General features: G+C 39.8%; 1 protein-coding gene across 1 annotated transcript; it reads left to right on the top strand.

Annotated features, from left to right (window-relative positions):
• The first annotated feature begins 294 nt into the window (after positions 1-294).
• LOC117378790 (prolyl endopeptidase-like) lies at positions 295-18,881 on the top strand. Its single transcript, XM_033975459.2, has 15 exons — positions 295-480; positions 2,095-2,169; positions 3,524-3,657; positions 5,161-5,291; positions 7,471-7,683; positions 8,079-8,200; positions 8,292-8,397; positions 9,065-9,256; positions 11,799-11,996; positions 14,214-14,317; positions 14,487-14,623; positions 14,834-14,928; positions 15,012-15,143; positions 15,656-15,812; positions 16,887-18,881. Exons 1-15 carry the CDS (start codon positions 436-438, stop codon positions 17,179-17,181), a joined length of 2,136 nt encoding a protein of 711 aa, XP_033831350.1. The 5' UTR covers positions 295-435; the 3' UTR covers positions 17,182-18,881.
• The last annotated feature ends 238 nt before the right edge of the window (positions 18,882-19,119 follow it).

Raw genomic sequence — 19,119 nt, forward strand, 5'->3', positions numbered from 1 at the left:
ACCTGGGTGTGTCCTAGTGTTTAATTTTGAAAATCTGGTCACCCTATAATTGACAAAATAACATAATGAGTGCAGGCTTAATACATTTAAAAAAATGCTTGAGTCAGCATCTTGTGCAAAGTTGGGTTTTACCTGTTCGTATTTTAAGCAACAAAACTACGGGTAAACCCCTTGTTTATCGTAAAGACACAAATAAAAACATGGATTACTAATATTCCTCGTGACGACGTGACCCATCAGTACCTCCTGTACGTGACTGTGACGCAGCACTTCCGGAAAAGCACGTACTGCAGCGTCAGGGGCGCGGAGTACAAACTAAATCTATTACTTTCACTTTCTCTTCCGAAAACTTAGACTTTTCAACACGTAAGACGACTACTGAACTCTTAAAATATACAGATAGAAGCGTGAAAAAAGTACGTGATCAACTTTAACATGGCGTTGTTTACATATCCAGCTGCGAGGAGAGACCAGAGCAAGGTTTGTATCGTGTTTTCAATGTTGTTGGTTGTTGCTAACACATTACATTGAAGGATATGATATGCGCTTTTGGTTTAGCTAGCTCTGCACTAAAATCGATACTAAGACAGAAGGGAAAGTGAGTCATTTTAGGTGGAGCGTTGAATCAAACGAATAGCTAAGTCTGGAATGAAAACTAAAGTTTATAAAGTTGTCATTCTTGCTAAACATGTGGCTAGCTGTGAAATGAAATTAGATGAACAAGTTTATGACTCAGCAGAGGTCAAATATGCGCCTCACATTTATTAAAACTGCTGTCAAAGGTTTTGTTTGACTCTTCTAGGATAACTATATTCAGTAAAATAGAAAGGTAAATATTGTCTGGTAAGTATTCATCAGAATGAACAGTATGAAAAGTACTATTACAGCTGCTTCTTTCTATATAGCTCTTGCACTGCTACTTTCTCAGTCTGGCTCACTTCAGTGTTAAAGAGTAAAACGTGCCTATTTCAAAATACATATTGGAAAACTACAACCCATGCATAAAAGTAGGGGTGCCAAATATCCCAATCTTCACTCATAAATGGACCTTATTTTTTGCAGACATGAGGAGTAACCAAAAATAGTACTCAAGTAAGAGTAACGTTACTTCAAAATAGTATTGCTCAAGTAGAAGTACAAAGTAATGGTCCATGAACATACTCATGTACGAGTAAAAAGGTACTACTCGAGTAAGAGTAACTTAAAGAGTGACTGTCAGGACATCAGATTTATAATTTGAAGTACAAAACATTAAACTTTGTACAAAAATAAGCCAGACTAAATCATATCTGAAGGAGCTCTGCAAGGACCACAGATGTTCAAATCATTTCATTTTGTCATATGTGCTGTTACTTCAATAAAAATATTACTCAGGTAGGAGTAAAAGTATGCCGCCAGAAAACTACTCTGAAAAGTATAGTTTCTTTTTAAAGTAAGTGTAACTGAGTACTCCCCTTGAAACTCCCCATTAATTTTTAGAACAATCTGTCATTAGGAATGCATAATATTGAAATTTTGATGGATCAGATATCAATTCAGACGATATGGGTTTAGTGGATATCCTATTAAACTGGTGTAATATGATGATTTACAGCAGATACTTACAGATGAAGTATCAACATTGATATGGGAACAGAAAAGGCTGGGCTGATGCTCCCTGTCTGTAATCGGTGTTTAGGTTTTCCTGTTTGTACCTAACATAACTGTGGGGTCAACTACAGTCAAATGTGAATGAACTGATGAAACAACCATGTCTGAGCTTGGAACATATTTATTATGTTTAGCTAAGATAAGAGAAGCTTCATTTGTAAAATATATGAAATTAAAAATAATAATCAAAAATGTAAATAATTAATGACTAACTATTAATTAATTCATTAAAGTATATTATTAGATATATAATGGAGTTAAGATACAAACATTTGTAAAAAAAATAAATAATAAAATACAACACAGTGTAAGTAATGTACAAATGTTATGTATAATGTTATGTACACTACAGCATTTGGACAAGGCAAATCATGATGGAAACTTCAGAACAAGTAAAAATTACTGGAACATTTAAATAGGTTTATGTTTTATTTATTCATTCAGGTGGATAACTACCATGGCACTGAGATCTGTGACCCTTACTTTTGGCTGGAAGACCCAGAGAGTGAGGAGACCAAGGTGAGTGTCATATCAGGTCATATTTTTGTTGACTAAATAAGAAGTAATACAAATTTGTAGAACTATGACCTTAGATGCAGTTTCGACAACTGAAACTATGACTAAAAGTAGATATTTTTGGTAACTGAAAGCTGATAAGAACAAAAACAAACTCAATGTCCAGGAACACGTCTGGACATGTGGGATGTGTATGAGGACATGTACAGACATTGCAACACAGTTTTTTATAGTGAATTTTAACACTTTTTTTTACTCTATCATGGATTTAGTGAACTCAATTGGTGTAACAATTGTGTCAGTTGCAACTTAAATCAGACCTAGTCTGCAAACTGGACTTTTCAGAGCTCTTAACCGTGTTCTAGTTGTTTTTTCTCATTGAGCCTCTGAAGTTGTATTTGGAGTGATTTGTGCATTTTTGAGTAATCTTTAATGTCTTATTTTCAAGGCGCCATTTTGCCGATCTACCCCCGTTTTCACCTCCAGTATTACACGCCCACTGTGACGTACGCATATCGTTCTCCAATTTTATTTTCTTAATCAGTGATGCTTGTAGGATTCGGCAGCGTTGCATAGTCATTTTGGTACAAATGAAAAAAAGAAGGGCTGCTCACTAGTGTGATGTGCTGCTATCCATAGGGGGCGCCGACAGCAGGCAGCACTTTGTTGTGGTGACTTTTATGGCGACGTCAGCTTCCATTGGGTACCACAGTTTTCTAACGCAGAAGTCAGTGGACTTGTTTCTTTTATTAAGTTGGTGAATATGAATATGAATATTGTGATTAAAGTTAGCAAATAATATTATATTATACATATTATACTATATTATATACACATATATTTATCCACAGGTGTTATAGATTATAACTATAGAGCACACACAAGCAGTAAGCAATAAGTTAAAATTATTATTGGACCAAACCTTGACTAAAACTAAAGATAAATTAAAAGCCCTGTACCAGATTTTTTTCCTAAGTGTGTCCTGCCCCTGTACTTGACATATTGTATAAGCAGCTCTTGAGGTCAAAATAAATCAGCTGGGCTATGCTCTGTCTTTTTAGCATTGCCATGACACAGTCTCCGTTCTGGTGAAAAGTGCTCATAAACTCATCTTGGTTAGTAATTAGGATGAATGCATAAGGTAAGTTAGGAATAACTTTGGACCACTGCAAACCGTTTCAAATTAACTAGTTCAGTTTTTCATGTTTTTAAGACAGAAAAAATGTGGTACAGTACCTTTTAATACTGCATCACAATCAAACATAGAGAAGATGGACAAATGCTCTACCACTGAGGCACAGCGTCTCAGTAACTAAACTCTGCCCCCTAATGGTTGTTTCCTATTTTCTTTTTGCAGGCATTTGTGGAGGCGCAGAACAAAGTGACAATGCCATTTCTCGAAAAGTGCAGAGTCAGGAAGAAGTTTCAAGAACGACTGACTGAGCTCTATGATTATCCCAAATACAGTACCCCCTTCAGGAGAGGAGACAGGTACTGCAGCACAGACCTGTTATTAGTAGAACATAGTGTGCTACATTGATGTGTTCTTGGAAACTCTGAGATAGCAACGTATATCAAGAAAAAAAACTACAGGTAAACCTTTTGGTTACTGTAAAGATACAAATAAAAACACTGATTACAAACTTTCTTGGTGGCCATGTAACCCATCACCACCTGCTGAACGCGACTATGACGTGGTATCAGGGGCACAGAGTACAAACTAAATCTATTACTTTCACTTTGTCTTCTGACAACTGAGGCTTTTCAACATGTAAAACGTCAGCCAAGGTCAATATCACATTGGGTCATATTTTTCTTGACTAAAATGAAAAAAACTATTACCACATTAGATACAGTTTCAATATCTTAAACTATGACTAAAAGTAGATATTTGAGCTGATAAGAACATAAAGTCAATGTCCAGGAACATGTCTGGATATGTGGGACGTGTACAGAAGAGTTCTGTGGACACAATTCAACACAATTTTTCATAGTTGGTGTTAGTAAAAATAGACTTTTTTTGCTCTATTATGGATTTCATCAATTAAATTAGCGTGACAATTTCATCAGTTATAACTTAGATCTATTCTTCAAACTGGACATTTCAGAGTTTTCAACCATGTTCTTGTCGTTTCTTCTCATTGAGCCTCTGAAGTTGTTTTTGGAGCGATTCATGTTAATAATAGTAATAGTAATAGAGTAATCCTTAATCGCTTATTTTTCAGATGCCATTTTGTCGATCTACCCCCGTTACACCTCTACTGGTACACGCCCACTGTGACATGCGCACTTCCTTCTCCGGTTTTATTTTCGTAATTGGTGATTCTTATAGGATTCCGTAGCCTCGCATAGGGATTTTGATCCAAATGAAAAAAAAAGGGCTGTTCTCTAGTGTGATGTGCAGATAGCCATAGGGGGCGCCAACAGCATGTGGTGCTTTGTTGTGATGACGTTTACGGCAATGTCAGCTCCTATTGCGAACTTTCCAAAATCTGAACATTCATGAGAGCAGCCTGTGAAAGGCATTCACATACATTTGCATAACTTCATCTTTGATGATTGAAAAAATTTGCAAAAAACACTGTAGTCATAGTGACAGAGACTTTTGTGACGGGGTGCAATTTCGTGCTGGCAAAATGCAGATAAACTCATTATTTAGGAAGATTTGAAATTTCAACCCGAGTTGTGGTCAAGCCCGTTTTTCCAAGTCAGAAGTGGGACCTTCAGAGTTTCCGAGATCTGCGTTTCAGTTTTCTGCAGGTAAAATTTGGAACAGTCTTCCTGAAGATGTGAGACCGGCCTCTACTTTGACTTGTTTAAATCCAGGCTCCAAATGGTTCTGTTTAGCTGTGCATACGACTGAAAGAGAAGAGGCAGAATAAAAACCTCTTAATGTAAATTTTATGATGATTATTCATGTTTTGATTTGTTGTATTGTGATTTTAATGTCATTCTGTAAAGGACTTTGAATTACTTTGTGTACCACTTTTACAGGTATTTTTACTTCCATAACAAAGGCCTTCAGAACCAGAGCGTGCTTTACGTCCAGGACTCTCTCGATGCTCCAGCCTCTGTGTTTTTTGACCCAAACGCTCTGTCTGAGGACGGCACTGTTGCGCTAAAGAGTGAGTAACTGCTGAAGAGGTTTAAATGGGGCTACAGACAATAGTTGCGAGCTTCAAAGTAGAGATGTGTCTAACCCCTAACTTAGACAACACCCCTACAAGAGCATTAAAAGTAGACACTCCGTAAACATGCTCCATAACATCAGCCAAACACAACAGCCGCGGTGCTCCATGTGCAGACTGAGAAAGGCGTTTGTGACAGCAACGATCAGTGAAATAAGCAGAACTTTAAAAACATGGAGGGGCACTTTGAAATTTTTATATCATATCGGGTGGGAATCTACAAACAGTTTGACATTAATGAAAAGGCTTAGTACTGAATACCAATTTTTAAGGATGTATCAAATATCGGCTTACAAGTATCGGTTCGCTCAATATCCTGGTTGGACATATATCCATCCATTTTCTTCCGCTTATCCGGAGCCGGGTCGCGGGGGCAGCAGTCTAAGCAGGGACTCCCAGACTTCCCTCACCCCGGACACGTCCTCCAGCTCCTCCGGTGGGACCCCAAGGCGTTCCCAGGCCAGCCGAGAGACATAGTCCCTCCAGCGTGTCCTGGGTCTTCCCCGGGGCCTCCTCCCGGTGGGACATGCCCAGAACACCTCCCTAGGGAGGCGTCCAGGAGGCATCCTGAGCAGATGCCCGAGCCACCTCAACTGGTTCCTCTCAACGTGTAGGAGCAGCGGCTCTACTCCGAGCTCCTCCCGTGTGACCGAGCTCCTCACCCTATCCCTAAGGGTGCGCCCAGCCACTCTGCGGAGGAAGCCCATTGCAGCCGCTTGTATCCGCGATCTTGTCCTTTCGGTCATTACCCAGAGCTCATGACCATAGGTGAGGGTAGGAACGTAGATTGACCGGTAAATCGAGAGCTTCGCCTTCCGGCTCAGCTCCTTCTTTACCACAACGGACCGATACAGCGACCGCATCACTGCAGACGCTGCACCGATCCGCCTGTCAATCTCACGCTCCATCCTTCCCTCACTCGTGAACAAGACCCCGAGATACTTGAACTCCTCCACTTGGGGCAGAGACTCACCACCCACCCGGAGAGAGCAAACCACCTTTTTCCGGTCGAGAACCATGGCCTCGGATTTGGAGGAGCTGATTCTCATCCCAGCCACTTCACACTCGGCTGCAAACCGCCCCAGTGCCTGCTGCAGGTCCTGGCTCGAAGAAGCCATCAGGACAACATCATCTGCAAACAGCAGAGATGAAATCCTGTGGTTCCCAAACCAGGCCCCCTCCGGCCCCTGGCTGCGCCTAGAAATTCTGTCCATAAATATAATGAACAGAACCGGTGACAAAGGGCAGCCCTGGCGGAGTCCAACATGCACCGGGAACAGGTCTGACTTACTGCCGGCAATGCGAACACAGCTCCTGCTCCGGTCATACAGGGACCGGACAGCCCTTAGCAAAGAGCCCCGGACCCCATACTCCCAGAGCACCCCCCAAAGGACACCACGAGGGACACGGTCGAATGCCTTCTCCAGATCCACAAAACACATGTGGACTGGTTGGGCAAACTCCCATGAGCCCTCGAGGACCCGATGAAGAGTATAGAGCTGGTCCAGTGTTCCACGACCAGGACGAAAACCACACTGCTCCTCCTGAATCCGAGGTTCGACTATCGGTCGGACATATAAACTGATGTAATAAGACTATTTACTGATCATAGTCACCCAGAAAGTCTCAGAATGTTTGAAGTTTTATTTATACAAAGAAATAAGACGTACATAACACATCTGGATCAGTTTTGTCTTATTTTAGTTTAGTTTAAAGGAAATAAATGCTGTTTTTATCCTCTGCACTGGTATCGGTTCATAGTGTCAGAATCAGCATCTCAGTTTTGATACCACAATGACAATAACACTTTTTAAATAGAAATACAAAGGTACAGTTTTGTCATGTTTGTGTGTTTTTTTCTCAGTGTGTAAATACTCAAATAAGAATCTAGTTTTCAGTGTTAAATATTATCTGTGTATCAATCCCCTACCATCCAGTGATGTCACAAAGTAGAAGCATTCTGAGACTAAATATTATGATTGCTGATGAGTAAATGAAACAAAAGCCAAAATAAACAACATTATAACATGTAAGCCCTAAATGTTTAATAGTTTTTTGTTAATTTGTGGTAATGAAGAAATATTTGAACACTTAATAAAGTCTGTTCTCATTACAGTGGGCCGTTTGTCTGAGGACTGTAAGCTCTTTGCCTATGGCCTGAGCAGCAGTGGGTCAGACTGGGTCACTGTTCACTTCATGAGGGCAGAGGGAGAGCTGGACAAACTGCCCGACGTTTTGGAGCGGGTCAAATTCAGCTGCCTCGCCTGGACCCACGACGGGAAGGGCGTCTTTTACAACTGCTACCCCCGACAAGAGGGCAAAACTGACGGTGAGGAAGGGGAGAATAGGCCGAACATTTTATTTATTAATTTTTTTGTACTAATGGCCTCTAGATGGCGTTGTGGGAAAATGTTGCATCTCTAATATTTATAGAATGTAGTTTTATTTACATTTACAATAGGGCATACCATTATGATCTGAATATCTTTATAGCCAAAATGTAATTCTAGCTTTTGGCAAAGGAAACATGGTGGAAACATGGTGTGAGAGAGAGTGCGCTGGTGATGTTTGCAGGGGCTGTGGACTGAAGGAATTATGCATGAAATTGTAATACGACGTTGAGTATCTGGAAATTTATAAGACTATTATTGTTATTAAAAGCTATAGCTAGAGACCTTAATCAACAACCCCAACTTACCTCTGATGTTTTGGTTCATGTTTTAGGCACAGAGACGACGACCAACATGAACCAGAAGTTGTTTTACCATGTGATCGGGACCAAACAGTCCGAGGACGTTCTAGTTGCCGAGTTTCCTGATCACCCGAAATGGCACAGCTCTGTCACTGTGAGACCAAAGATCAAACTTCACACTAAATATTGTAAATAATCATTATATCAGTAGTTTGAATCTTAATAATCTTATAATCTTTGTCCAGATCTCAGATGACGGCAGATATGCAGTCCTGTCCATCACTGAAGGATGTGAACCCGTGAACCGCCTCTGGTACTGCGACCTGGAGCAGCTGCCCAGTGGAATCACAGGTCAGAAAATCAAAGGCAAATACAGATTATGATGATCTACTCATTAAAGGTACACTGTGTAACATTTCTGAATGAGAGGCATCCACCTGCTTGTCGCCATGGAGATAACTAAGGCAAAGCAATAACATCTCCATGGAAACAAACAGGTGAATAACATGTACAGAACACAAATCAAATCATTAAATATCAAAGCCATTTCTTCCACTTGCTGGTCTCTTTGGAGATGTTATTATTTTGCCGTGAATGTCCCACAGTATGGCATTAAGCATATTTTATTCAAACAGATGAGGTCAACCAAGAGGTCAGATATCTGTTTAAACCCTCAGTCGTCCAGGTCTGAACCATAGCATAGCCTTTTGCTAGAGGTCAGATCTGTGGAGAGGCGAGTTTGCTCATATTAAGAATGCATGTATTTTTAGCAACAAACACTTGTAATTTATAATATGCAAGATAGACTAATTTAATGCCATACTGTGGAACATTACAGGCAAAGCAATAACGTCTCCATGGATACAAGCAGATGGAGGGCCCCGCATCAGAAAAGTTACATAGTGCACCTTTAAGTCTTGTTTTAAATGCTGAATCTTTACCCCCTTTTGTCACACCCATACAGTGAATATATCAGTACAGTGTTACAGTTTTAGTATCAGTGAATTTTCATCCTCAGGTTTGCTCCCTTGGGTTAAGCTCGTGGACACCTTCGAAGCCCAGTTTTCGTACATCACAAATGAAGGGACAGTTTTTACCTTTCACTCAAACTTGAACGCTCCTCGGTACTGTCTGATCAACATCGACGTCCAGAAGCCAGAGAGAGAGCACTGGACCACGCTCCTCCCACAGCATGACAAAGACGTACTCAGTAAGAAACAATGTTTAAATCTTCTGCACTCCTGAGACCCAAAATCCATAACTATTCATCACATCAATGGTGCAAAACAAAACTAGTTAATTTGTTTACATTGATCTAAGCCATAGACTGTATAAAGAAGTGGATTAAGTGAGTGTGACATTACCCACAGCGTTTGGCTCCAGGCAAATGAAGCTCATCAAGGCTAGAGCAGTTATAGGGGTGAATTTGGAGCAGAGTTTCATATTTTGAATTCCAATCGGGAGCATCATAGCAACCAAAGAGCCAATCCAGAGCGCAGCTGTTGAAGGTCGCGCCCCTTCCTGCCCACACTGCTGTTAATCAAACCTGTTGCTAGCTGCTAAGTTCCAAATAAGCAGTGAACATGTGCGTGATTCTGGCTCCATCGACTTCAGTTTACTTTCAATTGAAAAACTGTCACCCCTCTCTCTCTGTAACTGCTGCTGTCAGACTCAGCAGTTTGGTCTTATTTGTTAGTATTAACCTGCTCTACATGATCCTGCTATTTTTGTTTTGCTATAGTGTCTGTAAATTAAGATATAAACATTAATAACAGAGCGTTAGCAACAGGTTTGATTGACAGCATTGCTAAGCACTGCTCCTTGCTATACCAGCGATGCAGGTGCTGGTTTAGCGCTGGTTTTGCTTGGGGCTTCTGTGGAAAAATAATGTAATAAAGTTACAGCAGCAGATGGGTCTTTCTGTCCCCCCCCCCCCCCCCTCCCTCTCTTTCACTCTCTGCTTTTTTCAGGTAAACATATTTATAGTCCTTGTTCTAGCTTCTCCCTCTGGTAAACTTCTGTAAACCTTTGTAGATCCTCTTATTTATATAAACTAATAATCTTTTACCTTCACTTTGTATTGTTCTGTCGTCATGGTGAGATTTAGAAGAGTGAAAGGGGATGTTCAGATACTTAGAAAAACAGTTCCTTATTTTAACTTTGAATTGTTACCAAACTTTTTTCTCAGAATCCATTTTCCCATTGTTTCGATTAAGTTTGAGGATCTTTGTGGTTTAAATATTTGTCAAAGGGAACTTCAGTTTGAGAGGTGTGTGCCCATTTCAGTATCATTACAACTGATCTAAACCTGTGTCTATTTTTCAGTAGAACCGCTTCACAATCTTTTGCAAAATTGTTCTACACAAAATCAAAGATGTTGCAATGTTAAAATGGATTACCCAACTTTTCCCTCCCTCGTTTCCCCCTCTCTTCAGCCCTCTCTTCAGTCGTTATTACATTGGGAAACATTGGTAAGATTATTGACAATACGGAAAAAGTGCCACCCTATCTTTGCTTTTCCAATGAGAAACTCAGGAATAAACTTACTTCATTTTGCAACTTCAAAATCTTGATTATTAAAAACACAAATTAATCGAATGAATTTGATTAAGTGCCCAGCCCTATTGTGAGTAAAAGACTTTTTTCTTAAATAGCATGTACTGTATTCTCGTTCATGTTTTTGCACCGCTGTCATCTAAGCCCTGCACTATAGTGTAAGAGTGCCCCCTGCTGGCTTAAACGCACAATAACTACTCCAGATTTTTGCTCAGTGTCTCAGGAATTACCTTTTTCTGTGTGTGTATTAAGTACTGGACTTTTGTTCTGTATAGGGCGGCACAATTTGACAGAAAGATGTGATAATCCATAATTGTGTTTTGAGATAATGATACACCTGTGATATTATATAGTAATATTTAATATGCAGGATCCAAGTCTATTTTTTATTTTTTTTATTATTGCAAAAGCGGTTGGGGTTAGTAATAATAATCAGACTGGTTCTATTGTATATATATATGTATATATGTATATATATGTGTATATATATATATATATATATATATATATATATATATATATATATATATATATATATATATGTATATGTATATATATATGTATAAATAATTTGTAGAGACTTGATGGACACCCTGTATTTTTTTACATTGTAAGTTTAGTTATTCTTAGTTTTTTTAATTAGTTTAGTAATGAAAATATGTACATGCTTTATTTTACTGGGCAAGTTTGTATTTAGACACAGTTTAACACTAAACTAGAGACTGAAACAAGACCAACCCAAGTCTAATGTGAGAGCTAATTGGGAAATGGGCAAAAATGCAGACAGATTCATGATCATGACCCAAGATTTGGACACGTCCTCTCATTCAGTGTTATTTTTTCTTTATTTTTACCACTTTCTACATTTTATATACTCAACGAAGACATTAAATATATTAAGTAAGATATATGGAATTATGAAAAAGGTATATAACTGCACATGTTTTTTTTTTGTATTTCATAGTCAAATTCTTTAAGTTTCTAAGCATCCATTTGCTCTGCCAAAAAATATTTTGAATTCCATATATCTTACTTCATATATTTGATGTCTTCTGTGTGTATTTAAAATGTAGAAAGTAGTAAAAATAAAGATAAAACAACACTGAATGAGAAGACATGTCCAAACTTTTGCCTGGTAGTGTTTGCTGTGCAGTTCTTGTCCTGTATAATACATTTTACCTTCTGCTCATTTCCAGACTTTGTGACGTGTGTGAATCAGCACCACCTGCTGGTCACATACCTCCATGACGTGAAGGACATCCTGCAGGTGTTTGAGCTGAAGACTGGAGCATTCATTCGGGATCTGCCTCTCGACGTGGGCATGGTGTCTGGAGTCAGCGGGAAAAAGAAATATTCTGAAGTGTTCTACAAGTTCACCTCTTACACAACTCCAGGTCTGAGCGTGATTATAAATAAAAACATCAAGCACAAAACCTGATAATGATTTCAGTGTAACAGCGCCCCCTACAGATAACAAAGGGAATCAGCGTTCCATAAGATTAAGAAATGCATGTTTATCTAACTGAATTCTCAAAACATAATGTTATTTACTATAGACCATTATGTAGATTTTATGAGCTGTTGGGGCACATAATTAGTTTTGCCAATTTAAATTTTACTTGTATGTAGATCTGTCACGATTAGGGATGGGACGATATTAAATTTTAGACTCACGATTATCGTGGCCAAAATAATCGTGATTAACGATATTATCGCGATAATTATTAACCTGTTAACGTTCCGACTGCCCGGGCCTACTTTACAACTTTACAGCAATGTACATACACTTCTGCGTCACCCACACAAACAATCTACACATCAAATGAAAGCTGCGGCGCTCGTCTTTCTGGATATGCAAACCATTTACACCTCTAATCACCACAGCGCTGACAGAAAAGATGTTTTTACAGAAAAGTCACAAAGTGTGAATCTGGACTTCACTTACCATTGAGCGCTCTGGTTCTGTCAAACGTCAACATATTCACACAAAGTTGGTCTCATTTGTTCCGTAAAGGTCCAGAGAATATAATCCAGTCAAGAAATTATGTCCACAAAATAAGATCCTCCATGTCCAATCTGCTGCAGGAAAGTACTCCAAATATGAAATCTCCTCTGTCACTTCTTTGCCTTTCTTTAGTCGATTTCAGGCATAATAAACTTCTGACAGCACCAACTTTGTTCCCCAGTGCTAAACACACGCGTTAGCTTGGGATTGACACCAGTGTTGGCCAATAAGGTGGGGGTTGTGGGTTACTGGAGCCGCAGACAGCGAATCAGTGCTACAGATGACTGAAAGTTTACGCCCCACTCTTCCCCTTGTAGAATCAACCAATTACATCACACACATTTAGTGACGTTTTCCCCTTACATCATCCTGTCCCGCTGCTCATTGGCTGTATCACATGCCATGGTTTTCCGTAAACAGACGTACCCGGAAGAAAATGTGTACTCCTCAATGCCATGCTGTCGAAATGGACCAGTCCTTATCACGCCGGAAGTGACGCAAGTGCCCGTCGACGAACACTTAATTTTTTAAATTAAGGCACTTTGGTGAATTGGGAAACGAGTGGATGCAGAAATGTGTGCATAATGGCTCATTTTACGCGCTGTTGTTTTGCGTTTTAAACATGACGAAACGGACAAAACAAAGGGAGTACGTGATCGAGGACACTGTGGATGTTTGTACAAGTTAAACTAGAGGCATCTCTGACCTGGAGCGTTTCATGGCAAAGAGTAAAGATCCCACAGTGGACTCAGGAGTAAAGGACCTTATTTTTTGATGGATTGGATGCTGTTCTCGATCGGTAAGCGTGGTTTATTCTGCTATTGACTTAATTGTACGTAAAATATACCGTGTATAATTGTTAGCTTTGCTTCTGTGCACATAGTGCGCATTCGGACCATGCGCTCTGACACATTTGTGTTCAGCTGTATGAATTAGACTTAATTTGTCTATTGTTTAAAAGGTGTTGTTTTATTCAGCAGTTTGCATTATTGTAGGTAAAAATCTAAGATGTACACACATTAGCGTCTCATCTGTGGGTGAGGCGCGCGCTGGTACGTTCCTGTGGAGAGTTACGGATCAGACTTTGTTTATTGTTGATATCTAACAGAATATAGTTCAGACAGAGATAAGCACAGAAGCTACAAGTGTCATTGCTATGTCAGAGTGGGCAAACACCACAAACTAACATTTAAACGTTGTATTGGAACTGGAAACATGAGGCAGTGTGGTGCCGTAAAGGCGATTATAATCGTGCGCGATGATCGCGATTATTAAAAAATGCCACGAACGATTAATTGCGGACCTTATTTATCGCGATTAACGATATTATCGTATATCGTCCCATCCCTATAACACATTTTGAAACATATTATATCAGTACAGAGAAATATTCTGACCCCAATGTGATTACAAACATTTATAACCACTGAGTACTATAGAGCAAATGTAATTAATGTGTCTTATCACTTGCCTTTGTAATTAAAAGAGACTTATGTTTATTGTTTACATGTTTTATGTGTTGTTTAAATAGTTTTGTATACATACATTTTTTTCTTATTCTAACATACCTGAACTCTTGTAATAATTATTCCTCTGCTGTTTCCAGGCATCATTTACCACTGTGACCTGAGCGCTCCAAACCCAGAGCCAAAAGTTTTCAGAAAAGTGGATGTGAAAGGATTTAAACAGGAGGACTATCAGACCACACAGGTGAGTACTGACTATAAAAACGACACATGTTTATAATGCACTTGTACTTACTTTTTAGGAGGTTTAGGAGGTTTTGAGGGGTCAGGCTCAGAACCAGGACTCAGACTTGATAATTCTACCACAATTTTAAAAAATACTTATAAAACAAACAAACAAAAAATGTTTCCAGGTTTTCTACCCGAGTAAAGATGGCACAAAGATTCCCATGTTCCTGGTTCACGCCAAAGACCTGAAGAAGGATGGGTCCAATCCAGTTTTCCTGTACGGATATGGAGGGTTTGAGAACTCTATACAGCCGTACTACAAGTGAGTACTGAGGATGAGGCTAAACTAATGAGTGTTAATAAGTTAGATTATGTTCTCTGTCTGTAAATGTCTCAAATCTTTAGTGTTTTAGTCAATGTTTTTAATGAAACTTAGTATTACATTTACTCAGTGTTTATCCAATTTTAGCATCATGCCAGCACTAAATCTCAATAGAAACCTGACCTTATAAGTTTGTATATTTTGTGTTAGTGTGGCGTACCTGCTGTTTGTGCAACACTTGGGAGGAGTCTTGGCAGTAGCAAACATCAGAGGAGGAGGAGAGTACGGACTCACCTGGTACAAAGGTAAAAACTTCTGACTTTAATGCTTATATAATTTATCTTATCTATTACTTTAGTCCTTAAGTTCCCTCTCTTGTCTGTTGTAGCTGGGATTTTGGGGAACAAGCAGAACTGTTTCGATGACTTCCAGAGCGCGGCCGAGTTTCTGATCCAGGAGAAATACACCTCTGCCAGCAAAATCGCCATCAACGGAGCGTCCAACGGCGGGCTGCTCGTCGGTGAGGGACTGAGTTATTCTGACATAAGGTTCAGGTGCTCATAATCTGCTCCAGGTTTGGTCTTTAGTCCTGGATTTGACCTCATTTGTCTGTGTGACAGATTTCGATGGAACGATTTCAAACTTGCTTTAGAACTGAAACTGAACCTTTTACCTGTTTGTATCGTTTTACCGGGACATGAGATCTAGTCCAGAACATCATAATTTCTGCCTATGGATGTTTATGTCTTATATTTTAAAGTAGCTCTGCGTAACTTTTTTGGTGGAGGATCAGTTACCTGCTCGTTTCCATGGAGACGTTAGTGCTTTACCTGGAATATTCCACAGTATTGTAGTGACCCCTTTTGTCTGGTGGCGTCATCATCCGAGTTTAATGCCACACTGTGAAACATTTCAAGCAGAACAATAACATCTCCATAGAGACAAGCAGGTGGCAGAACCTCCACCAGAAAAGTTACACAGTGCCCCTTTAATAGAGCCATAATGAAACCCTTTTTTCCTGCTTTTTTTCAGGGGCCTGTGCGAACCAGCGCCCTGACCTGTTCGGCTGTGCGGTGGCAGAGGTGGGCGTCATGGACATGTTGAAATTTCACCGCTTTACCATCGGACACGCCTGGACCACAGACTATGGCTGCGCCGACGACCCTCAGCAGTTTCAGTGGCTCATTAAGTACGTCATGCTCATGTACACTGTATTGGGAGAGCAGTGAAGGTGTCCCATTCTGGGTTGAGTGATGCATTTCATAGATAACACTGGTGTTGTTTCGATACAGTTTTTGGGGGGATCTGATCTAATACCAGTGCTTGTCCTTGGTGTACTCGCAGATACCACATAGTGTGAAGAAGACTAAAGCTAATCTATTTTATTACAGTACAAGAGTAAAAGATAACTCCAGTCTGCACTTAACCTGCTCTGGGCATTATCCTTAGCATTAGCCGCAGATGTCAGCAGTGGCAGTGTCTTACATTCTGGAAAATACAGAGTGGTATCAGATCAGATTTGGTCTGAGTCTCATCAATACCAATACCTGAAAAATGCAGGGTATTGGAGCTTTTGCCAATATCAGTATCGGTATCAGAACAACCCTAGATAACACAGAAAGTCCCAGGTTCGACTCCCAGTTGCTAGGAGCCTTTTTGAGTGTTCTCCCTGTGAAATATAGATGTAATTTAGACATTTAAATGGCTCATATCTGATCATATAAAGCCTCTTTGTCCAAGGAGCCAGTCACGTGCAATATTTTTATATAAATATTTGAATGGAATAATAATAATATTAAATATGATTCAAGTTGGTCCTCTGTGTGTCAAAGAGTTCAGACTTTGGAGGAAGAAATTTGACTATTTTTGTATTAAAATTATAAAGAAATGTTGGCCTTATTACCCAGCTCTAGTCTAAATTTAGGTACAGGAGGTTACACCAGCTGATTGTCTTAAAATCTATTGCTTTGATTAGAATCTTCCACAGTTGACTGATTGATGTAGCCAGGCCAAGTTACAGGTCAGATCTGTGTAGAGGCAGCCCCATTCATTGTAGGAATACACTTTTTCTCCAGATATTTTTGATCAATAAGACTGTATTTGGATAAATGCAAGATAGAAACATACACTGTGGGACATTTTAGACAAACCAATATCAGAGAAAAAGCTTTAAATTTGATTACATTTCATGGACTAAATCAGATTCTCAAACAAAATATAATATTTTGTTTGTTTTTGTAATAAATCTCTCCTCTCTTCTCAGATACTCCCCCCTCCATAACCTCCCTCCTCCCCCTTACTCTGGCCCTCCGTACCCCGCCGTCCTGCTCCTCACCGCGGACCATGACGACCGTGTGGTTCCCCTGCACACCCTCAAGTATAGCGCCGCCCTGCAGTTCGGTGTGGGGAGCAGTCCTCAGCAGAAGCAGCCTCTGATGGTGAGAGTGGACACCCAGAGCGGTCATGGGGCAGGAAAACCCACAACTAAAGCCATTCTGGAGGACACGCACATCTTCTCATTCATCGCTGAGACTCTGGGACTGCACTGGAGAGAGTGACACCACAATACAACACACACAGCTACAGGGAAGTTTATTACTAGTTTAGTCAGTGTAAAATTTTCCTCAGTAAAGCTACAGTATGGAACTTTTTAGACAAAACTATATTCATATTTTTGTTTCGTTTGGTTGTGTTTATTGCACTGAAATAAGTAGAAAATCATACATCCTTACTGTGAGTGAGCTTGCATCTCCACAAATCTGACTCTTACTTGACCTGGAGGAGGGCCTTCTCCTGCTTGTTTACATGGAAATGTTGCTCCTGTAGCAATAATCTTTCACAGAATGACATAAAACCATAGACTGTATATGTAAATGGACATGGCTAACCTGCTAGCTGCCGCATTCCAAATAGGAAGTGATCATGGACGCACTTCCATTCACTTTGAAAAACTGTGTCCTGTCTCTCTCTAACTGCTGCTGTCAGACTCGTCATTTTGGTCTTAAAATGTTCGTATTAACCCGCTCTACATGATCCTGGGTTTTTATTTCGCTATTTTTTCCGTAAATTGAGATGAACATAACAGACATAATAACAGACAAATCAGGCACCTTTTTCCCCGAGGTTGCTCCGATGTTAAGTGCCCGCGTCACTGCGGTCCGAATGAAAAATATGGAACTCGGCTTCACATTGGCCGCTATAACTGCTCTAGTCTTGATGAGCTTCATTTGACTTGCTCACTCACTTAGTCCACTTCTTTATACAGTCTATGCATAAAACATATCTATCTCCATGGAGAATGTTCCTTAGTGCACCATGCCATTTTAAGTTTCTGTTTCCATGGAATCATGCTGTGCCACCTCCAGGAAGTTGCATACTGTACCTTTAAAAAACACTCATGGAGAGATAAATAGACAAATGCACAATACTGCCCTTGTTTTGAATTAGAGTAAGTTTTAAGGCAGTTGTCAGTTTACAAAATTCACAAACGCCTTCTTTCCCCGAGGTCGCTCTCGGTAGCATTAGCAACAGGTTTGATTGACAGCAAGTGTTGCTAAGTGCCCATTCCCTGCTAGATCAGTGGTGGGGGCTGGAAGGGACGTTATCTTCAACACTGTCTCTCCAGATTGACTCTTTGGTTGCTATGATACTCTCACTCAGGATTCCAAATGCAGAACTTGACTCCACATTGGCCCCTATAACTGTTAGCCTCAATGAGCTTCATTTGACTGGAGCTGAACGCTGTGGGTGATGTCATCACTTAGTCCACTTCTTTATACAATCTATGCTGTAAAGTTAAATAAACTTCAAAAAGCCTGATAAATGTATACTATGGAACATTTTTCTCAGTGTAATCCATCACTCCATTTATCATTAAAAGCCACAGTGTGTTGTATTCTAATACAAACCAGTAACATCTCCATGGCAACAAGTTGGTGACGGATTTCCTTCCAGAAAAGTTACATAGTGCATCTATAGCCATCTACAAGTGTGCCTTAAACTTGGTTGTGTTAGAATGAGAGTAAGAAAAGTTACTGTAAACTTGTAGAATGCTGTCACTTTGGAAGATTTAACTTTGTCGAACTAAATTTTAATTAGAAGTAAATTATTAGTGAAATCTCCTTGTACGACTTTGAATGTGAATTTGCACTTAAAGAATTTAAAGGGAAAATTATGTTTGCTGCTTTAACGTCTATGAAATTTAAAACTGAACTGTAAACTTGCATTGGTCATAGAATAAAGTCAGACAAAACTCAGTGTTTTCGTGGTGTTTTATTCAGAAAGTTGCCTCTTATATCTGTATTTTGTCACAATCCAAAGTAATACTCATAGTTGGTGTGTATGCATGTATTCTAATGCGTTCTGTTATCACTGGAGCTTAACCCAGCTGCCTAAGACTGAACTAGGGATCAACCAATGAGTTTTTTCATGGCCCGATCTGGGAGTCCCTGCTTAGACTGCTGCACATGAGACCCGGCCCCGGGTAAGCGAAGAAA

The sequence above is a fragment of the Periophthalmus magnuspinnatus genome, chromosome 11, assembly GCF_009829125.3.
Source record: "Periophthalmus magnuspinnatus isolate fPerMag1 chromosome 11, fPerMag1.2.pri, whole genome shotgun sequence".
Lineage (NCBI taxonomy): Eukaryota > Metazoa > Chordata > Actinopteri > Gobiiformes > Gobiidae > Periophthalmus > Periophthalmus magnuspinnatus.

Coding starts and splice junctions, on each gene's coding strand:
- LOC117378790 (XM_033975459.2), top strand. CDS start 436: ATGGCGTTGTTTACATATCCAGCTGCGAGGAGAGACCAGAGCAAG. Junction 9,257..11,798: donor GCATGACAAAGACGTACTCA/GTAAGAAACAAT, acceptor GCTCATTTCCAG/ACTTTGTGACGTGTGTGAAT. Junction 14,318..14,486: donor AGGACTATCAGACCACACAG/GTGAGTACTGAC, acceptor AAATGTTTCCAG/GTTTTCTACCCGAGTAAAGA.